A 13,820-nucleotide genomic window follows, 5' to 3' on the forward strand; every position below is an offset into this window, starting at 1 on the left:
TCCTAAGAAATGCATTCCCCTACATTGACCAAGACAAAAAGAAATCAGTCCCCAAATACAAGGTAGACAGTAGATAGAAGGATAGACTTTCTATGTAAAGAACTCATGGTGGGCTCACATATGCTGTAAGCAAATTTGCATTTACTGTCACCACTATTAAGGAAGAAGGGCTAAAACCAGAATCATTTTTAAACAGTGCCAACCACTCTGCTTGACAATTATCTAAATTACTTTTAAGCAGATAAGACTATTAACAGCAAACTTTAGACTTCTGTAATTACACCTAAGGTTCTCAGAAGGGTACTAATAAAAAATCACTGTACTACTAAAGCTAATGAGATCAAACAGGAATTTTTGATTCTGTAAAATACCTTTGGCCATCAGGTAGAGGTAAGAGCTTACCATATAATTTACAGAAGTGCTTTTGGTTAGGCCTGGCAAGTGCAAAGGATCTTTCTTTGCATTCTGTCAATCAATATACAGTCATTAATATTTCTTGAGCTGAGAATGCAGCAAATTCTAAATGACTCTTAAGAAATGGTGTATAGAGGTTAGTCAAATACACACTGACCATAGTACGATACCAGCATATGCAGAAAAGGGTGGATATGAAAACCAGAGCTCTAGTAAAATATCCCTTCAGGATATGCATAGAAATTTGTAAGAATTCTCTTTTCACAAAGATTCCTCCCTGCCTGCTTCTCTTATTTTGCCACTGATGTTATCCAGCCTCCAGTGAGCCAGTAGCATGTGTCTACACACACACACACACACACACACACACGCTCGCACAGTTAAGATTCTTCTGACTGTCGAATATCCAAATCTTCTCAAGAAGCTGGGAAAACTCTTACTGGATAATATCTTGCCTGGTTCATGGACTTCTTTTAAAACCACTATTTAGAATTTTATTTTCCTATCTGGAAAAGTTAAAAGGATACAATTGGAGTAAAAAGACTTGGTTACAATGGGACAGGTGGCAAGAGGAACCACCGCCTCCTCCGGTTTGACTCCAGGCAAATAGGTGGTAGTTCACTCTGGTATGATTATTAAAGCTAGGTTGGCCCTGGCAAGGCCCTGTTTGGCCTAGAACTGGCTGGGCTGAGAGAGGTCTGTCAATAATGGCCCCAGGAGAATGAGCTACATTCTGGAAAAACCTCTCTGCCAAGTTCTCTGAAGATTCCCTCAGTTCTGGGTCCAGAACAAATTTATGGTTTGGTGTTGAATTTTCCCAGGGAGCTGTAGACCCAAAGGCAGTCCAATCTATCAAACAATGACTTAAATCCCAAGACCTATGGAATTAATATTACAGCCCTTAAATAATCAGCAGTAAGGATGGCCAGTGGCTTAGAATCATAGAATCAGAACTAGGCCAGGCGTGGTGGCTCACACCTGTAATCCCAGCACTTTGGTAGGCCAAGGCAGGTGGATCACCTGAGGTCAGAAATTCAACATGGTGAAACCTCATCTCTGCTAAAAATACAAAAAAATTAGACAGGTGTGATGGCCCATGCCTGTAGTCCCAGCTACCTGGGAGGCTAAGGCAGGAGAATCGCTTGAGTCCTGGAGGCAGAAGTTGCAGTGAGCCAAGATTGCACCACTGCACTCCAGCCTAGGTGACAGAGTGAGACTCCATCTCAAAAACAACAACAACAACAACAACAAATGAACAAGAAGAACCCTTCTGGGTGAAGGCTGACAGCTTGCTAGCTATTTGTCAGAGCTGACCCTTATTTCCCTCCTGCTCTGCATGGCTCTTCATGCTTGAGCACATGCCAAGTGTTTGTGTTTACAGAGTGAAGAAAGGCATAGGAACCCCACCACTGGTAAGTGTATGCACTATTGAGGTCTAGGGAGCTCTGAAACAACGGGCAATTAAAACCATAACATATTGAATAGCTTTGTGTTGATAAGTATATGTTGTGATTAATTATAATTTTATAAAAAGCAAGACTCCAAATATGAAGTGGAACTACACATAGCCCCAGATTTCATTTATTTTATGCTAAAGACAGTCTTGCTTATCAAGAGGGTAAGAAAGTGAAAGTAGGGCACTGATACTGATATGCATTGCCATGTTACTTTGTAGTGGTTATGGTGAGTGGCCAATAACGTTGGGTTAATAAATCACTGGTAGACACAACTCAACGTTCTCTCTCTTTACCCAAATGTGTACCTCAGAGACTTAAAACCAAATTGCTTCAAAGAAATAACAATTTATACCACCCTACTATAATCCATTGCACTTTGGGAAGCAATTTTTTTTCCATTTGAATTTGGGAAATATAGTAATAACAACCAACACTGAACACTGATATTCCTACGTTGGGAAGGTCAAAAAATGCAAGAAAATAAGGGGAAAGTAAGAAAAAGGAGGGAAAGACAGACAAGAAATTTTTAAAAACCTGAAATTGGTGAATTTTTTAAACATTCATCTATAATGAGCAGGGGACATTTTCAGTACGGCTTTTGAATGTCAAAAAGTAAAATAAAATTCCTGCTGACTTTCAAAAAGCCCACCATTTTTGGTCATTCTTTTAAAAAAAGAAAAAAAAGAGATAGCCAGCAGATTAAAGGAAGTCCATTTATAAAAATCAAATGAACCTCTAACAAAGCTTGTTCAGGACATGAATAAATCATCTGGTCATGAATTATTCATTGTTATCAAGAAACAAGCTGGGGATTCCAGGAACTGGGCTGGGGAGGCACTGAAACTGGGGAACAAGAGAGTTTACTGTCTCATACCCAACACAGGAAAAGAGAAGGACAAGCCACGGGTGCCACCATCTGAGGCAGACCATGTCAGCCCTCCGTCGTGTTTCAGAGCATACATTGGCAGCCTTTACATCTCAGAGGACAAAACAAATAGAGTTTAACCCGCAGAACCTAAATTTAGAAAACTGCATGTACTCAGGAAGCAGACAATACGATTTTTTTGAAGATTGTCCCTTTTTATTTAAGTTCATGATATACACGGGAAATATGAGCTGTGTGTAAAAGGTAGCAGAGTTGCAAGTTTGAATTTCAAGGAGATGGCTAGAAAATTCCTTGATGCTAAGTCAGTAGAGTAGTCTGACTTATTTATGGCTTTGGGGCTTGGGTTTGGATGGTGGGGAGAAAGGGAGCCTCGCAGATTTAATCAACTAATCAATGTATCTGTGTGTTTCAGGTCCAAACTGCTTTGCAGGAACTACGATAATTCCAGCTGGCATTGAAGTGAAAGTGGACGAATGTAACATCTGTCACTGTCACAACGGGGACTGGTGGAAGCCTGCTCAGTGTTCAAAACGTGAATGCCAAGGCAAGCAGACTGTGTAGGACAAACTTCCAACCAATGACGATTTCTTAGGAAAGGATGCTATGGCTTCAACACTGCACATGTTTAACACAAAACAAAACAAACAAACTCCTGCCAGCTACAACAGGGTCACCAGCAAAACCTTCTAGGGTTGACAAAAGTGAATATTTTAGTAAGAGGAAATTTCTCTCTTTCTCTCTTGCTATATAAAATATATATAGTATATAGCTATCTAAATCGCTTTTGTATTTACCAATGCTTGATGGTGACTTGACGACTGGATTTCTGGAACAAAAAGAAAGAAATAGCCTTGCACAGGCTCCTTCCCTGGTGATGCCTCTGACCTACCAGCTCACTGTCCCCTGGTTTACTTCATTTTTACTCTTCTGTACATCGTACATGGCATTGTTCTCCTGTAGTATTTGTTTTTTCAATTTTAGAGTCTAAGGGGCTAGATTTGACTGCACAGTAAAGTTTTGAGTTGTGCCAAAAAAAAGTTTGGTAAAGGAATGTTAGGGGAAAGATCTTCCCTGATCTGGGAAAGCCAAGAGCATCCAGTCAATTGTTCCCCAGGGCGAATCATGCCCTGCAGACTAAGGAAAGAGGGGTGTGCACATAGATGGACCTATTCCTGGACAGGGTTGGGAACGAGTACTTTGTCCATTATGTGGGGGCTCACAATTTAATTCTTACAAACCACACATTTCATATGGAAAACCTCGAAACTGCCAATCAAAATCTATTACGTAAAGGACACCATGAGCTTAACTAAAGAATCCAAAGAGAGACAGATCTTTAAAATTGTAGCATTAATCATCAGACTTTTTCATGATGTGAAATTTGAGTTTGGTTGGTAACTAAACACACTCTAAACTCACTGTCATCAGGCAATATAAATACCAGAACCAGGGTGAGAAACCCCACTGTGAATCCAAATCCTTCTGAACATCTCTTGGCTAAAAGTCGGTAGTACACACTGGCAGTTTTTGTGGTTCGGGACTGTGTTTGCCATGTTGTAGTAACAACCACTCAGCCCTACGTCTGAAACACAGATTCAGGACACTCTTTCCACCTCAAGTGCTGATTTAAATTAAAGATTAGGGTAGAGTGAGTCTTGCACAATACAATTCCGTTTGTTGAACATTTTTTAAAATGTATATATTAGATACTGAAAAATTAAAGTGAACCTTTGAAGAGTCTCCAGGTTGCCCTGGTAATGCTGCTAGTACAGTAACAGAAAAAAACGAAATATACAGGGTATCTGATGCCACCTCGATTCAAGTGCAAAATTAACAATTCTGAAACCACATGGCATAGTTAGTCGCTTATTCCATGCTCCTGTCCTAAAAACCCTGGCGCAGATCTGATAGGGTCCTTGAAGAGACTTTAAGGTTGTCTTTATTATCAATGTTCTTTCTTTTCCTGCTCCCCCAACCTGGGCTTTGCCATAGCTCCTGTGGAGTGCCATATTCTAGAGCAAGGCGTCTCAATCTTAGTAGGATAGACATTTGGGGTCAGATCATTATCTGTTGGTGGGGGCTGTCCTGTGTGCTTTTAGGATGTTTAGCAGCATCTCTGGCCTCTATCCACTAGGTGCCAGTAGCAACATCCCAGGGGCTGGTGACAACCAAATGTCTCCAGACATTGCCTAATGTCCCTGAGGAGTGGGAGTGAGGGGCCTAATTTCACCTGGTTGAGAACCAGTGGTCTAGGATAATCAGTATAGAGTGGTTTCTGGCAGGCGACACACTAGGCAAGCTCTAGCAGCACCTGTGGCTTTTGTGAGCTTCTGATCCCTTTGGGACATACACAGTCAGCATTCCCAAGGGGTCAGCCTTCTCCATAGAGAGTGAGGCTTCTAATGCTATAGGCCCACCCTCAGGAAACATATTTTTTGAGCCTTGTCAACTGGTTTTTCATTTAAAATTGTCAGCCTCTCCTCCCTGGAAGCATCTCCTGTCATCAAGAGTTGTCATTTCCAAAATTAATGTGCTGACGAGTCAGACCTGACATTCTTACACACACTGTGCTTATGTTATGATACAAATAGCCATGCCGGCACCATCCCGAGGAAGAGCATCAAGCCGCCTTCCCTTAGAACACCAATTTGCAGAAAGGTTGGTGCCTTTCAGTTGCCACCATGGATACATCATACAGACAGTCACGAATCATCCATGAGCAATGCTGCATGATTTATGTCTGCACTCAAAAGTAAAGGCATTGCACACTTCAGCTTGGGTCTAGACAGAGATGTATTATAGAGCTTTCTTTGCCCTGAGGTTGCCTGTTGCCAACTTCAAAAATCCACACTCTTGGAAAGAAATAATAATAATAAATGACAGGAATAAGGTTTGAAACTCAGAAAATATCATTAATAGAGCCATGCAGCATAGTACCTTATCTATTATTAAGGAGTTACTATGTCCTTTTTTAGAAAACAGAAAGAGGGTGCAACTGGGAAGCTAAAGTGCAGAAATTTTGCATCAAAGTATTGGCACAGTGACAGTCACAGCAAGAATTTACTAGAATTGAATGGGACATCCATTAAGGATCTCTCTTCAGAGAGTTTGCAGAAAGCAGGCTGTTCTGTGGCCTCTGATAACCAGCTAGAGAGAGGGATTTTTATTGTTGGTTTTGTTGTTGTTGGATTTTCTTTTTCTTAAAGTTTCACTACAAGCTGTTTCCTTTAAGATTTTGTAGCACTGACATTTTTCCCCCTTTAGGGAGAGATGAACCTATACTGTGACAATTTCTCATAAACTGATAAACATTTTACAACTTCCTTCTACCGAGGTCATTGAGAAACTCTTTCCAGACTCTGAACAACAGAGCTCTGGTCTCATCTGTTGTTTGTTTCTTGTGAAGTCTTTGTTTGCAGTCACACTGTCACCTCTGTACTCCTATTTCTCCTCCGCCTTTGGTTCTCGGCTTTAAAGACAGCTATGTTAAAATAAGGGATCAACATCTTGTCAGCTGATGCCTATTAAAAACAATTCAGTTTCTAAAATCTTTGAAAAATGGCGTGCCTGAAAACTAGTGAGAAAAAAAAAAAACTAAACACTAAACTGTAAAAAGGGGATTCTAGCAACAATATTTGATGTGTAAAAGAATATATTATTAAAAAATTATTTTGTTAAATATAAAGTGTGTTAACCAGCAAACATTGTTTGTGGTATATTTTCCTTCCCACATTTCTCCTTTCCCCCTACCCTAATTATTTAATGACTAATTCTCGGTTACTTCTATCATTTGAAAGTACATGTGTCATTAGAGCTGTATTCAATTAGAATGAAGCATTAGCTTTTGCATTTGCCTGCACACATTTTCATTTTTCATAACGCAACGCATTGCTGACTTGGGGATCCGAGAGGAGGCTCAAATAAGCCAGCAGTGAGAGGGTAAGTGATAGGAAAAGTCTTTTCCTGACCCCAGATCCATATACTATGCTAATGATAATCTATAATTATTGAGTGCTGGCTCTGAGCCAGGCCCCGTGCTAAGCTCTGCACCCACAGGATTGTATTCAATCCATACAGCACACCTATGAGAGAGGAACTCTTGTCATCTCTGCTTTGTTCTTGAGAAAACCGGAATATAAAGAAGCTAAATGCTTTGCCCAAAGTCACAGGCTAGTAAATAGCAAAGCAGGAATTCTTTATTATAAAGGTTTTCAAAGATATATAAAGAAAATCGTATAAAGAACCTCCATTTACCCATTGCCCAGATTCAACAGTGATCGAGATTTTGTGAATTGTTTTAACAATCCAACAAATGTTTATTAAATAACCAATGCTACACCTACAGTTCATTTAACACTTATATGCCAGAGACTATGACTTGAAATTTACTTATATCATCACACTTAATTCTCATGCAACCCCTTTTAAAGAGGTAATGTTATTCCTAAATTACAAATCAAGAATCTAATAAGCTTGCATACAACAGTGAGATCATGCAGTAGTTTTCATTCTGGTATGGCTTATTTCACTTAACATAATGCCCTCCACATAATACTTCATTTATTCTTTATCCCCCTTAAGTCTTTTTTTTTTTTTTTTTTTTTTTTTTTTTTTTTTTTGAGACAGGGTCTCACTCAGTCACACAGGCTGGAGTGCAGCGGTGTGATTACAGCTCACTGCAGCCTTGACCTCCCTGGCTCAGATGATCCTCCCACCTCAGCCTCTCAAGTAGCTAGGATTACAGATGTATCAGGCCTGGCTAATTTTTTTGTAGAGATAGGGTTTCGCCAAGTTGCCCAGGCTGGCCTCAAACTCCTGGGCTCAAGAAATCTGCTTGCTGTGGCCTCCCAATGTGCTGGGATTACAAGTGTGAGCCACTATGCCCAATCCTTCTTGTTATTTTAAGCAAATATCAAGCATCGTATGATTTTACCCCTACAATTTGCAGTAATCATCAAGTGATATTTTCTTACAAGACCATATTGTTATACATTATTTTATTAAACCTAACAAAATAAATCCTTCGTATCATTTAATATTTAATTCATATTAAAACTTCTTAGATTTTCTAAAATATGAGAGAGAAGAGATGTTTGCATGATTCAAACAGTCCATAACATTGGATGTGGTTGTTTTGCCTCCTAAGTTCAGCTATGAATTCTGACAGAGTCCTTAGTTTGTTGTTCTTTGAGCATTGGTGTTTCTTAAAGGTCTATGTTAAACTTCTTTCTAGACTGAGCAGGGAAACAGCAGGGCAAGAGGCTTTCTACCAACTGACCTCCATGGGTCAAAGAGCCCTGGAGCGAGAATTGTTGCTGATGACCAGAACGCAAAAGACAGTGCCTTTGATGTGTATTGTAAGCTCTCCTTAGAGAGTAAGAGTAAACTGTTATTTTTCCTCTCCTTAAGACAAACAAATTGCTTAATGCAGAGCAAAACTGGACAGTATTTTATGAATTGCCATCATCTTCTGCATTGTTGGAGGAAGAAAAAAAGGGAAACCACTGAGAAAACATCACCATGGCATCCCCACACACAAGCATACACACCCCAACTCCACTACCATTTTCTTAAAACAAAATTAGACTTTCTTGCATGTCAAAATAGAGAGAAATTCTCTACTCTGTATGTCCATTTTACAGGACTGTTTACAGTTCAATTCAGATTCAAGTCTCATGGAGAGGACACCTCAAAGTATAGAGGAGAAAGCTATGAACTGAGACAGAGTCCTGGGTTTGTTGTTATTTTAGGTTTTATGTTGGGAATATTACTCTTTTAAATAAAGGTATTTTTATGAGTTTGAAAGACAAAATGCTATCTCTGAGCCAGCAATCTCACCTGTACCTTATCAAATTCATAAGGGATTTATACCTTAAATTGAGGCGACACCGTTATCAGTGAGCCTCAAACTGTACTGTCTAGTACGAACACTTGATTCTTCCTAATCAACTTTGTACACCTAGAAGGCATATTGTTCTTTTGATGAAACAAAACACAGCTAGTACCATAGTATCTTTCATAAGAGTTAAATAGATTGAGTTGAATGAATTTCTTTGACTTAATTTTAGAAACTCAAAATTTGCTTTACATTCCAAATATTTTCAGTTGTAGTAATGATATGATGGCTTTCTTTCTTAATTTTTAAAATCTTGAACTCCTAACTCTTTGAAGCCCAAACTCCAATTTCAATAATCCCACTATTCACATTACAACCTGGTTTTGAGTAGGGATACTTTCAAAAAGCTACATTTCTAGAATAAAGTTTTAGTTTTAAAACCTCTTAAATAATTATGTGAGGTGGGCAGGGTTGGAGAAATATTTGGATATAAAGTTCAGAGACCATTTATTGAGCCCCTTCTGAGTGTCAGACACTGTACTGGTTACTTCACACAAGACAGTAATTCGCATTCATTAATCAACCATCCTCATAACCACCATGAAATTATGGACTGATAATCCCATTTTGCAGACTGCAACACTGAAGTTCAGAAAGGTTTTCTGGTTTTCTCAGGCTTCCATGATTAGAAAGAGGCAGAACCAGCTTTTATATCAGAGGGTTGTTAAGTATTAAACAGAATACTACCCATAAAATAGTTTAGAATAAGGCTTAGCACAAGAAGCTATCATTATTAAGATTTATAGTATCAGAAAGGAGACCTCATGGATAAGGTGATATTGGATTTGGATCTTGTCAGTTAGATAGAAGTTGGGCAGGTATTTAAGAGAATGATATTATAGAGCAACAAAAAATGAATAGAGTATTTGGAGTGTGAGAAGCAGTCAGGCATGCTTATAGTGTAAGGCTAGAGATGGGGGCATACAGTGGGAGATTGTGTCTGGGAAGGAAACTCAATTGTTAAGACCTGGAAGATTACGCCAAGAAAATCCAACTTGGTTTTTGTTGATACTATTGATTAATCGACATCAAATAACAGGGTGACATGGCCGTATTTGTATTTTAAAAACAAATCTGATAGAGTGAAGGATGCTTTGGGGCCCAGGGAGATAGAGGTGGAGACACTGAGGGAGGTCATCACAAAAGTCCAGGAAGAAGAATGAGGGTCTGTTCTGGGAGTGGCAAGACTCAAACAGACCAGCTGGAACAAAAGGACCTTATGGAGGATCAAACAGGAGCTCAAGAATTAAAACAGTCACATTTTCTAGCCCAGGTGATTAAGACATTGATGCTAATAAAAACACCACCAAAAATATGCAACTTATGCTTTACCTAGGGGTGGTCCTGATATTTTAGGACATTATGCTGAAGATACTGGCAATATATTAGATATTCAGAGTCAACCTCAGATAAAGTAGTCTTTGGGGCAGCCCACCCTGTTAATATTTACCAATACTATTTGTATCTTGGTTTGAATAAAAGCAATTTGAATAGCCAAAGTTTACCTCTGGTCATATTTTTTTCAAGGTATTTTTGAAATGGAGGTCAAATTTGGAATGGCAAGAATAACCGAATTCTTTCATTGGTATGTGGCAAATGTTAATCTCACATGATAGTGAAACAATTTATCTGCATATTGTGACACAAACTGCTTATAAGTTTCCAGCACCTCTTCCCTCACTTGCCCCTTCAGAATAAAAAATGTTTTCTTTTTCATATTGTTGCTCACCACAATTCCAGAAATTCAAAAAAATACTTATTTAGCTGTTCACTGTGGCCTTCTCTGTTTTTCTTTTTTTTCCCCAGAATATATAGAGTTAAATGACAACTTAGGTCCTGGGAAAGGCTTTCAACTTGAGATTTTGAAGGTTGTCCACCCTTCTCCAATTATATATTTCTTTGCCTTTGTTTTTTTGGTTGCATTCCCTTTTTAATTAATCACAACATTGGGTCAGCCAGACCCATTAACTGCATTTCTCATTTAGACCTTTCAGAGATGCAGTTGCAGATGCAATTTAATTTGTTGACCCATGATCGATAGCAATTAATAGCATCTCTTTAATCTTGTTGAAAGGTCTGTCTCTGGCTTCCAGTAGCCACCACCTCAAGGGAAAGGTATCCACACAGGCAGGTTAGCCTCCAGTTCCCCTCAACTGCATACTTCTCTGGTGACTTAGTGTTTGTTTCAGAAGTCACCATATTCAGTATTTTCAATTATTGCACAAAAGTTCATCCAGGTTCTGTTATGAGACAGATCTGCTGCAAGCTCTTCACGCACATGTTACAAACCATGAACTCTGAGAAAAATACTATAAAGCACTTAATTCAGAAAAAAAATAGATTCAAGGTTTTAAAGTATGTTAATAGACACTTAAGTTTCTGAGACTTCATGTTGTGTTGTAGCTAATTCAATTCCTACAATCAAATATTTTTCTCTTATCTGTCATATTAGTAAAAACATTTATTCAATAAACAACTTTCCACCTAGGAAACTAGACTGTGGTTGAACTGAATGATTCATTTTTTTCCCCTGTGCTCAAGAAGCTTACAGTCTGATGGGGCACACAACAAGGCAAATCCACAATAACAGAGAGGGAGGCAAATGCTGTATGTTAGACATGCACAGGTACACTGGGAGCCTGTGAGGCAGCTTTCTGGGAAATGAGATTTTTTATCTGAGTTTCAAAAGAGAAATAGATCAGGGTAAGAATGAGGAAAGCGGTCAACGCCCTTTGTCAGTTTATAAGACAGAGTTTCTGCTGATACAGCTCAGATCATGTAACTGTTCTATTTTGCTAATGATAAAATCCATTCAAATCAGTAAATATATGCCTCATAAAAACGGGGGCTTTGAGAAAATTTCAAAAAAAGCGAAGATGGGTCACCTCTATATTGTGAAGAAATCATGCATCTTGATGACAACCCTTCTTTTCTGCAGTCAGTTTACTGATTAGTGGAACCCCCTCCCCTCTACCCACTTCAGGTTCCCACTACACTGCATTTTGTCAGGAATTGTCCTTGTATCTCTGCAGAAATTTGAGTAATGCCATCCGTCAATAGTAGTTGCTCTGTTGGCCTAATCTATTGAAAGCTTACTTGGTACCAGGCTCAACTGCAGAACTGAAGGCTGGGCCCCTGGTAGAGCATCAGTAAGCAAGCAAGAGATGTGTTTTTGAGCAAGAATCCCTTTCCAAATTTATGGAAATAACAATATGAGGACCATGTGCTCTGGAAACTCACACAACCAGTCTTGAAACCAGTTGTCAAGAAGTTTTCTGTGTTACAATTTTACAGATAAAAGGATACTACAAAATATCTTGTGGATAAATTGAGGTTATGGGCTATAAAAATATGACATAATTTGTAAATTGCAAGTATAAAAATGTCTAAGGTGTGTGTGTACATTTGTATCTATGTGTAAATAGTATAGGTCTATGTATCTATGGAAATGTAAAAAGTTATGAACATTATGGTGAACTGATGGCTGTGTCATTAAGATCAAATATTCACTATGTTTCCATCTGCCTAGTATACTCTTCTCTTTTGTACCTAAAAATTGCAGGCTTGTTTAGCCTACAGCAATTTTACCCCATCTTTGCCTTGTTTCAGGCACTTTATTAGTTCTGCTTGTTCATACATTTAATCTCCCATCCCTAATCATTTGTGGCTCATGTAGTTCATCGATTTCAGAGGGAGGCTGAACATGAGTGAGGGAAAGTTGCAGAGGGGAATGAAAATCAAACTGCCATGAAACCTAAAATCATTGCAGTGGCAATGAAATAGATGTGTAAAAAGAAAATATTAAACATGCAAATATTAACATAAGCATATAGTTGGGATTTTTGCTTTTGTTTGGGATTTTTTACAATTAGACAGTTATTTCTGCATAAGAGGGCTTAGGTTCCATTTGCCTGCTATGTTTACTATCTGATGTGGCCTTGTAGGGCACTACTTCTATAAGATAAAGGGAATAACTTCCCTGGGTATCCAGATCTGCACACTTAACGTGCACTTGGAGGATATTATCCAAGCCACTTTATTGTTTATGTAAGGCACACTTGTATCCTGTTGGCTGGGTTGCTTTCAGTTTCCCCAGAAAACCTAGCAAAGTTCCAGGAGGTTCTCAAACATCAGTTGCCTGTTTCTCAGCCTGCAAAGTATCCTGCTCTCAGGAATGTTAACTTTAATTGCCCGAGTTTGCTTTAGATATCCACCTGCACCTTCTGGCTCATGAGTTATTGTATATCCAAAGTGTGTCTTGCACAGTGCTTATAGTATAAAAGGTACCACCCAGAAGTAAGAGCAGAGTCAGTGTCCTATTTCTCACTCCCGTTCCTCCAGTACAGTGACTTATAGCAGCAGCCAGGCCACTGGCTATCAAGAATCCAGAGTCAGCAGCCTGTAATAGCTTCGGTAGAACATCACAACTGGGTCTTTATTTTTTCTAAAACCTCCTTGGAATCAACTGTCCTCCAGTGAGGGAGGTCAGGCTCACAGCAGCAAAGCTGTGAAATGATGCATCTGAAAAAGCATAAAGTAACTTAAAAAAATGGGAGAGGTGCAAAGAATTGTGATGTTTCACAACACGAATGTAGCATACAATGATACATTTCCTTTCTTTGTACTTGCAGAAGTAAAACCAGAACATATATCTGTAATCACATATTCCATCCCATTGATTTTCACTTGCAGAAAATGGAAGGCTAGTCATCAAACTCATATGCCTAATAAATGATGTCAACTCAGAAAAATACTCTTGTTTACCATATAATCTATATTTCAGTACATAAAAATCTACAGCACGTAGGCTGGCTATACAGCACTATACTATTTTCTTTAGTTATCTTCTGGAGAAATTAAAGACTATATTGGAAATGCATTATGTTTACATTGAAATGCAACTAGAAATATTTTTTCTAACCCTCTTCTCAGGTTCACAATGAAATAGATTTTTTAAATTGGTTAATTTGAACAATTGCATACTTAGCATCACCAGAACTGAGGTTGAACTGAATGATCTGGCCCAAAGTAATTTAAGACCTGATTTATGTGTAAACTGGATCATCGTAAAAGTCCACTTCTTAATGGCTCTGTAGATATCACCAGAATCATGTGTGCAAGGCCAAATGCTTTCCTTGTTTATATAAAGGATTTATTCTAAGTGAAC

General features: G+C 38.7%; 1 protein-coding gene across 3 annotated transcripts in view; it reads left to right on the plus strand.

The window, feature by feature from the left end:
- The window catches only part of VWC2L (von Willebrand factor C domain containing 2 like), a 166,251-nt gene extending 159,792 nt beyond the window's left edge, over positions 1–6,459 (plus strand). For all 3 annotated transcript variants that reach the window (XR_004027993.1, XM_003254037.4, XM_030803738.1), the window contains one exon: positions 3,170–6,459. Coding sequence is in view for 2 of the 3 variants with exons in the window: in XM_003254037.4 (XP_003254085.1) it covers positions 3,170–3,318 (149 nt within the window). In the remaining variant the exon portion in view is untranslated. The remainder of the gene's footprint in view (positions 1–3,169) is intronic.
- Positions 6,460–13,820: the final 7,361 nt, after the last annotated feature.

The sequence above is a fragment of the Nomascus leucogenys genome, chromosome 22a (assembly GCF_006542625.1).
Source record: "Nomascus leucogenys isolate Asia chromosome 22a, Asia_NLE_v1, whole genome shotgun sequence".
Lineage (NCBI taxonomy): Eukaryota > Metazoa > Chordata > Mammalia > Primates > Hylobatidae > Nomascus > Nomascus leucogenys.